General features: G+C 30.9%; 1 protein-coding gene across 2 annotated transcripts; it reads left to right on the top strand.

Moving 5' to 3' along the window:
* The first annotated feature begins 3,513 nt into the window (after positions 1 to 3,513).
* Positions 3,514 to 7,351, top strand: LOC133699869 (mannose-6-phosphate isomerase 1-like). Of its 2 annotated transcripts, none has more exons than XM_062123374.1 (5): positions 3,514 to 4,167; positions 4,400 to 4,567; positions 5,358 to 5,570; positions 5,815 to 6,081; positions 6,581 to 6,841. In XM_062123374.1, the coding sequence occupies exons 1-5, from the start codon at positions 3,814 to 3,816 to the stop codon at positions 6,614 to 6,616; spliced, it is 1,038 nt and encodes a 345-aa protein (XP_061979358.1). In that variant the 5' UTR covers positions 3,514 to 3,813; the 3' UTR covers positions 6,617 to 6,841. The 2 variants fall into 2 exon arrangements, with proteins under 2 accessions (XP_061979358.1, XP_061979357.1); XM_062123373.1 differs by lacking the exon at positions 6,581 to 6,841 and adding an exon at positions 6,848 to 7,351 and having other exon boundaries at positions 3,517 to 4,167.
* The last annotated feature ends 1,943 nt before the right edge of the window (positions 7,352 to 9,294 follow it).

Raw genomic sequence — 9,294 nt, 5'->3', positions numbered from 1 at the left:
TTATATTATTGAGGAAAATGATTATCAAATGGTCTATTGATAAAAATAATAATAAAAAAAATCTTCTATTTTTTTTATTGTTATATCTTATTCTAAAAATCAAGTTGCAGATTAGATGGGTTAACTGGATCAATATAAAATGATATTGTTTTTAAGGATTTTTTGTTTAATAAAATCAAAACAATATAATTGAAAATAACATTTGTAGCCCTAGCATTTAGTTAGTGTCCTAAGATAGAGACAATAAAAAAAATGTATTTGGTTGAAGAGACAAAGATATAGAAATAAATTTGTCTCTAAAATAATTTTTAAGTGAATTTATGTATTTTCAAAACATGAGGTATAGAAGTGATATGTCTCTAGTGATAGAGATAATATTTATTATTTTCTAGTCCTAAAATATCATTGTAAAAAACTCTCAGTTTCAAAATTTTTCAACCAAGACATGTAAGAATAAAAATGATTATTATCATAATTTTAAAACTCAACTCAGGGATCGATCTAGGGCAAAGCTCGGGTCACTGGTTGAGATTCGAGTCACTGGTCGAGGCTCGGGTCACAGGTCAGTTGACCCGATTTAGCATAAGAATAAAAATTATTATTATTATAGTTTTAAAATCTGACTCATGGGTTAATCTGAGGCAAGGTCCGAATCATAAGTGAAGTTGACCTTCGACCCGGGTTAACATAAGGATAAGAATTATTATTATCATATTTTTAAAACCTGACTCGAAAGTCGCCCCGTGATAAGGTCGAGGTCTCATCTTAGAAGGATCAACCTGAGTTAACCCAATTCAACATAAATAAAAGTGGTTATCATCATAGCTATAAAGACCCACTTCAAGGATCGACCCGGGGTAAGGCCCGGGTCGCGTGTTAGGAGGATCAATCGACCTCGGTCAACATAAAAGAAAAGTGGTTATTATCATAACTTTAAAACTTGTTTCGAGAGTCAACTCGGGGCAAGACCCCAGTCATGGATCAGGAGGGCTAACCAAGTTAGCGTAAAAATAAAAGTTATTATTATTGTAGTTTTAAAACCTGACTCAGTGGTCAACTCGAGACAAGGTTCGGGTCATAGGTCGGGAGAGTTAACTCAGCTGACCCAAGATTTTTATTTTTATTTTAAAAAAATCAACCGGTTTTTCACTCATGTTTTATCCCGAGTTGACCTGGATATTTTGCTGTATCAGATCAAGTTAATCCTTTCTTTATTTTTTAAACTCGAACCTGTTCAGATCTCAGATCAATTTGTCAAGTTAGTCCAGATCTTTTAACTAGAATTATTATAATATTATCAATTTCAACACTCGATGTAAACTAAAGTAAAAAAAATAAATTATTTTTTAAAATATGTAAATTTGATAACAATATATATTAAAAATGAAATAATTTTTTTTATATTTTATTATTTCATGTCTATTATAACTAAATAAGATATAAAAACAGTTATTATATCTTATACATTACTGCAAAATACAATTTTTTCTCAGTTTTATTTTATATATTATGTTCATTATATCGGGGATAATAACGAATGTTATCTAAAGTTAAAACATGGGATAATAATAACTTTTTAGAAGAAAAAGAAGGGAAGAAAAAGGAATTTATAATCTTGTGGATTCTATTCGTTTAGTGGAGTGAACAACACAAAAAGTGGATCTTAGCTTCGTTGGCATCTGTGGCCCGACGTCCATTCCGTCCACAAATGTTCTTCGAATTTCACGTGTGCATAACAGAAAACTTTTCTCAAGAACAACGGCGTATGGTTGACGCGTATAATAATTGACGGATTAAATTCTTTTAAGTCCCCATATATTGCATATTGTTTCATTTTAGTACATCTTAGCTGCCTTTACAATCATAAAACTATGAATTTACCCCTCTCCCTCTCCCTCTTATCCAAGTATAGGCGATAAAAATATCCAAATCCTATTGTTGGGAAAAATTATGAATTTTAAGATTATTTTTATCAATTTTATATGGGTTTTTTTATATATATTTTCTCTCCCTTTTTAATAATTTTTTTGGTGATTTAATCTAATTGATATACTATAACTCCATGATCAAATAAATAATTATTTTAGATTTTGCATGTATATGCGCACCGACGCATTATGCAATAATAAAAGTGTAAATAACATGTATAATATCCAATATTAAAGTTGATGGTTTGAGATTATATTATATTGTTTTTTATTTTTTTTTATTAATATGGGTGTCCAAGTCAGCTTGCGTGTATCTCGACTAATCCTACGAGTCCTGAAGTTAACGATCATGTAAACCTCTAGTAACTATTATATTAACAACCGCGTGGCTCGAACTTAAAATTATAATAGTTTGAGATTATATTATCTTTGTTTTTTATTTATTTATTATTAGTTTATAGTGGAACCTTCTCCAACTTGTATCAACTCGTTACCTTATGTTATTCTATTATTGGTGGTCCAAGGACCTTTTCTTATTTTATCGTAAATCTCATGCTAGTAAGAAGCATCTTATTCTTGTAATTTCAAAGATAGAATCGGAATTCAAAACAACAATTTTGACAATATATTTCATATGAATTGAGCTTGGATGCTCGTCAAAATTGATACCATGGATCGAACAATCCACGGATAAGAAGTCATGTTGTAGAAAGTGGGAGGATTCGTAGAAAGAATGTACCAAGGAACTGCTTCTTCAGGATTACGATTGCACAGACTTTTCATGAAATTTTAATTTTAAATTATTTTTTAATTATTTTTTAAATTATTTTAATGTGCTGTTATTAAAATAAAAAATATTATTTTTAAAATAAAATTACTTTAAAAAGCAACTTTAATTATACTCTTATAAAAGCCTGAAATTGTTGGACACGTATAATACAAGAGCGAGAGGTCCTTTTATTACTTTTAAATAAAACTAAAGTTTTTTTCACTGAAATTGATGCAAGAAAATGTTAAATTAAGACAAAACACTATTGAAGTCAAACATTATTCATATATTAATTAACGTGAAAGCATTATAAGAAATTGAAATGATAACTACAAAAATTCTTAGTGTAGAAGAAAAGGACAGGCATTAAATTTTAATAAATTGGGGGGCTTGGATATTCTCCTCATGGGATGGTGACGCTGTGTCCTTCACATGGCGTTGATCGGGTTTTGTGTCTCTATGCCCATAGAAACTTGGCAATTTTACTCATTCCACGCCAAACCAACGTGATTGATTTTTTAATTTTTTTTAAAAAAATAATAATATTTTAATATTTTATTTTAAAACTAAGTTATTCTGAATTAATCTGTTAAGTTGTTATTTTTTTAATTGTTATGGATTTTTTTCTAGTTAGTTTTTACGTATTAAAATTATGCTTTTTTGTTCGGATCAGATGTTTCTTTTATTTAATATTTTATTTATGATAAAAAATATTATAGAATTAATTTGTACTTCAATTAATATCAATATCAAGTGTGGGATTTCAAGAACACGCTCATTAATTATATGCTGACAAAACAGAAAGTGCTGAAGAAGAAAGAAAATCTTGAGAGTTAGGAACTAAACAGGAAGGGAAGGGAATGAAAACTGGTAGTCAGATCAGACCCCACTTATGCGGTTTCCTCTATCTTTTCTCTCAAGTCTCCTTTTCTTTCTCTTTCTCAACTTGTTTCCCTCTCTCATTTTACCCTTTCAAACACTTCAAAAACCAGCAATATCTATATATTATACACACACACACATACCCTTTTCTTCATGGCATTTGTTATATTCACATCTTTGCAGTGTCATTCTTTTTGTTTCATATAATATAGTAAAGGTCCTGTCTTTGATTCAATGGAGACTGGATTGGAGAAGAACCATCAAGGAGGAGGAGGGCTGAAGAGACTGAGATGTTCAGTTCAAAACTATGATTGGGGCAAAAAAGGGACAGAGGGGTCTGAGGTTGCAAGGCTATATGAATTGAATTCTGGGTCTGATCTAGAATTGGAAAAGAAGAAGCCTTTTGCTGAGTTTTGGATGGGTACACATGGTTCTGGGCCTTCTTTTGTGGTGGAAAGTGGTGTGGAGAATGGCGACTCAATTGGGTCCGGGAGTATGGGTTTGAAAGAATGGATTCTTAAGAATCCTAATGTGCTTGGTGATAGAGTTTTGGATAAGTGGGGTTGTGATCTCCCTTTCTTGTTCAAGGTACAATCTTTTTTTTTCTTGTATGATTTTGTTTTGTTGTGTTTGAATTTATGTTTTGGTTGAGTCATGAGTGTGATTTTTTGTAATTGGTTCTTTTATGATTAGGATGAATTGTGGTTTTTGTGTCTGTATATTAGACTAACTTCTTTATCTGTGTTTGATTAAAAAAAAAAAATCACTGTGTTTTGATCGAATGTTTTCAATTTGATTTTCAAAGTTTGGTGTCTGATAGGTACTTTCTGTGGCAAAAGCATTGTCGATTCAGGCTCACCCAGACAAGGAATTGGCAAAAGTTCTACACAAGTTGCAGCCAAATCGTTATAAGGATGACAATCATAAGCCCGAGATGGCTTTAGCCATAACAGAGTTTGAGGCCCTCTGTGGTTTTATCAGTATTGAGGTGCTCGATTGATCTCTATCTTTCTTGCATTTATCTAATTCGCAAATTCTTCTAGTTGATTTTTGTTCATTGGTAGTGTTGTGAATCTTGGTTGGAATTGAAGGACTTTTAGAGGTCATTCTGATGCATGAGAAGCACATAGGCTCCTTAAATTGTTTATTTTTCATTTTATGAGAAATCTAAAGATTCAATCAAATGGATGTGATTCTACCATAACTTAACCCGTATCTCTTGGTAATTCCTGTTATTAATATTTCTAATGGGCTAGAACTATGTGGCTCTCAACTGTAATAATCATCTGTCTGGCGATTCTTAATATCATGTGACCACAACTTGTTTGGATTGCATCGCTAAGATGATGGGATACTTTTGAGTTCCTTATCCTTTATTGCTGCCCTTTTGGGTTCCTTAAAGTTGCGAGAGAATTACCAAGTCATCAACAAACTTCTCCTTCGCCTTATAAAGCATGCATTTTTAAAAGAAGCCTTGAACAGGAAATGGTTACTGCAGACTGCAGGCATATTGAAAACCCATGACTTCTCAATGTTAATTGGGAACTTATTAATCCAAAGAAAATGAGGGTGAAATCTATCTATCTTGTATCGATTAGATCTGAATAGGCATAGGTGTTTTTCTCAGTCGATCAAGGTCACCATTACTTTCTTCTAACAACCTTGACTTTGTTTATTGCATCTCCACATGCATATTTTTAATGTCTTTTTTATTAATAAATCTGTTGAAGCCATATCCATTTTTTCATTCAATCGAAGCAAATTGATAAATTTTCCAGGAGCTTAAAGGTGTGCTTCGAGATGTTCCTGAGATAGTAGAACTGGTTGGCAGTGCGGAAGCAAACCAAGTATTGCAAATCCATGAGCAAGATCATGAGGAAAAAGTAAAATCTGTTCTGAGATCAGCTTTTACCCAACTCATGTCAGCGAGCCAAGAGATCACGGCTGAAGCAATATCAAAATTAAAAAGTAGATTGTATATGGAAAGCAAGGTTAGTTGAGATTTTCTTGATTAAAGATGCCTGCTTAGTAAGGTGATCTGAATGCCGTGACTGACATGTGTAATAGATTTGCATTTAAGGTTAAAAGCATTCATGTTGAGTGTTTCTTTCATGAATAAAAAAATGATAACAAAAGAATTGCAGTAGAGTATTTTATTAATGACTTGTTAAGCTATATCATTCTTGATTTTCTGTCATGCTCTTGATTTAACACCTTAACTTTTTTATCTGTCAGATAAGACAGTTGACAGGAAAGGAACAGTTGGTCTTGCAGTTAGAAAAGCAATATCCAGCTGATATTGGTGTCATATCAGCCTTCTTTCTTAATTATGTGAAGCTCAATTCTGGTGAAGCTTTGTATCTCGGGGCAAATGAACCCCATGCATATCTATACGGTGAGTGTATAGAATGCATGGCAACCTCAGACAATGTTGTGCGGGCTGGTCTTACACCCAAGCTCCGGGATATTCAAACTCTTTGTTCCATGCTCACATACAAACAGGTAATAAATTCATGCATGTATGTACTTCATTTAAAAAAAAGAAGTGAATTTGCATTATTTTTTGTTTAAATTTGATAAATATGTTGGGCTTTTTAAATCAAATCCCTTGCAGTCACCTGTAGCATGTAATACTCCAGAAACCATATGCCTTGCATTTTAAAAAAAGTCATTTATTAGAAAGGGCCAAAAGAACAGGATGGGAAATTTTTCTCGGCATAACAGTTTTAATTACTGGACATTAATATATCTTAGGAACGAATTTCTGTGATTACTCTATAGAAATGTACTTTTAAGCAGCAAAAACAGGAAATTTTTACAGAGAAGAATATTATCTTATGACACCTTCTCTGTGTTAGAACCTGGGCCTTCCTTTTCAACTGGGCACTCATTTTTTTATTAGCCAATGGAAAGGAGATTGGCCATGAGTCGTAAGTAAATCTTCATCAGATTGTGATGGGTTGCACAAATTAACAATTGAAGTTTGATTGCTCTGTTGTAGTTATGTGCTGTTTATTCACTCGTTGCTCTTCATTGACCTCGGCTTAAGAATCAATGAAATTCTGCTGTGGATAGTACTGTTGCATCAGCATGCATCTACACACATTGAAGAAAAGACAATACTGCTGTCATTTTTCATAAAGACAAGAAAGGAACTTAAGCTTTTAGAATGCAGGGGAGATTTTTTCCCCCCTAAATTTGCTTTTAGTGGCTGTCTTAGCAACTTTTTGTTGCAAAATCATTAATGATGATGCTGGTTCTGATCCAGGGCTTCCCTGAAATCTTAAAAGGATTTCCTTTGAGTCCATATATAACAAGATACCTTCCACCTTTTGATGAATTTGAGGTTGATCGCTGCATTCTTCCAAGAGGGGCATCAACAGTATTTCCCGCGATTCCAGGTCCATCCATTTTTCTTGTCATGGTTGGCGACGGTGCAATGTGCACTGGATCATCCAAAGATGTAGTTATGGAGGGAGATGTCCTCTTTGCACCTGCCAACTCTGAAATCAGCGTATCAACTGCATCTGAGTTGCATCTGTATAGGGCAGGAGTGAATAGCAGATTCTTTCAAACCTTGAGGTGGTAGACACTGCAGCTTTCAGTTTTAGGATTGATTCAGTTCTCATGCCTTGTACTATTTATTTTCAAGATTATATTTATATGTATTATATTATATGTAATATGATATCCGAACTTAGCATGTAAATGCAACAAACGTATAGTGAAAGTTATAGTATCATAATCACATATACTATTTTCAATTTGTTCATCATGCTGATGCCAAAAAGCAAACAATTTTCAACTCTTCTCCGAGGACCTTGTGGTGCATAAGGATGGTATTTTACAGTATAGCACAGGAGATTTTACTCTTAGAGGCTTGGCTAGGGGTAAGTGAGTTTGTTCTCAACATCATTTTGGGTTTTATCTTTTCTATAACTAGCTTTTTATTTAGAATTTTTATTAGACCATTTTAGATGTCCCAGTAACTTATTCTACCTCTTCTACTTTACTTTTTTGGTGTCTAAATGTCCTCTATAACAAGTAACATGAAGCAATCATAAATTTGTCATAGCTTATACTAGCTAGGTTAGGTGGCTCGTGTTTTTTTTTTCATTGTAGAAAATATATCAAGACAATGCAAATATTTTTTTTTTAAGAAAACAAATCTAAGATTCTAATCATTGACTTGAGTTAAAAATAAAAAGATGCGAGTTAAATCTAGTAAATATTTTGAATCCATGACTTGAGATATGATATTAGGATAACTCTATAAAAAAAATATATAAAAAAACAAAGAATATGAAATTTTAATGAACCTAATGATCATGGATGAAATAAAAAAATAAAAAATGATCGAAGCCAATCTGGTCTAACTTTTAGAATTTATGATAATGATCATTAAAATGAATCATAGCATAAAAGATAAATCCAAAAAAATAACGTAAAATTCTCAACCAATCAAAATAATTGGGGATAAACTTGAAAAAAAAATGATTTGAAAAGAACAAGAATCAAATTTGACACACAAAAAACCAATTTCAATTAAAAAAATGATAAGAAAAACTAAAAATAATAATCAAAAGAATGAGGATAAAATTTGATATAAAAATCAAATATCAAGGTATAAAATTGAAATATATTAACTCAGTAAATCATTCAAGACTAAATACATTGCAATTAAAAGAATGATAACCAAATTTGATATAAAAATAAAATGTCAATGGATGAAATTGAAAAAATATTAACTAAGTAAATGATTTCAAACCAAATATATTACAATAAAAAAATAAGGATCTAATTTAACTCAACAAATAAATAATCATTTATCTAAGAAAGGAGAGTGAAAAGAAGATGAAAAAAAAAACATGTGATCAAAGCTCAACTAGCAGCATTCAGATCTATTTTAGTGCCACACGCACCACTTTAAAAGTGTAAGCAACACTCATTTGCTGCGCACGTGTAGCTACTTTTTAATAAAAATAATATTTTATATATTAAAAAATCTAATTACCCCTAATCCCATGTAATAATAACAAAAAAACCATAATAAAATAACAAAAGTGCCCTTTCATAGATAGTTAAGAAATAATATTTTTATTTTTACTAATTTTGACTTGTTATTTCAATTTTGTTTTTAACTATAGCATAATATTGATATTGAATATTCTTGGATAATTTGCATACACGCATTAAAAAAAAAAAAATTCAAATCTTAAAGTAGGCAAGGGAATGGTAGCTATAGGGTTTCTACCTTTGGATTGAGTATATTAGTTGTAGTTTATATGAAACATGGGATCCTAATACAATACGAGAGAGAAGAAATAATATTATTATAATCATAGTTATAAAATCAACCTGTCAAAACAAATGACTTTTATTTTATTTTTTCAAAATAACATTATTTTAACTTTTACAAGATAACAATGTTGACTTTATTTTTTGTTTTCTTTTAAAATTAACATTATTTTAAATTTTACGAGATATGTGGAGTTTTTTTTATTTTTTCAAAAAATAAAAACCAGTTAAAATTGACAAGATGAAACCAGTTTGACTTTTTTAAAAAAAAATTATCAAAAAGTTGCGTTGCCTTTTGTTTTGATAGGAGTTTTTTTATATAAAAATTAAAACATTGATTTTTTTTACCTATATTTGTCAAAAAAAATAAATTTGAAGATATTAAAAATAAATTTTAAAAAATTAAAAAAATATATT

Source organism: Populus nigra, chromosome 7, assembly GCF_951802175.1.
Source record: "Populus nigra chromosome 7, ddPopNigr1.1, whole genome shotgun sequence".
Taxonomy (NCBI): domain Eukaryota; kingdom Viridiplantae; phylum Streptophyta; class Magnoliopsida; order Malpighiales; family Salicaceae; genus Populus; species Populus nigra.
The sequence above is the reverse complement of the archived record's forward strand: the minus strand, read 5'-3'. Positions and strand labels throughout refer to the sequence as shown.

Bases quoted from the DNA above. Each gene is read 5' to 3' on its own strand.
- LOC133699869 (XM_062123373.1), top strand. From the start codon at position 3,814: ATGGAGACTGGATTGGAGAAGAACCATCAAGGAGGAGGAGGGCTGAAG. The intron at 4,568-5,357 runs GTGCTCGATTGA...TAAATTTTCCAG, and splicing joins GTGGTTTTATCAGTATTGAG to GAGCTTAAAGGTGTGCTTCG. The intron at 5,571-5,814 runs GTTAGTTGAGAT...TTTATCTGTCAG, and splicing joins GATTGTATATGGAAAGCAAG to ATAAGACAGTTGACAGGAAA.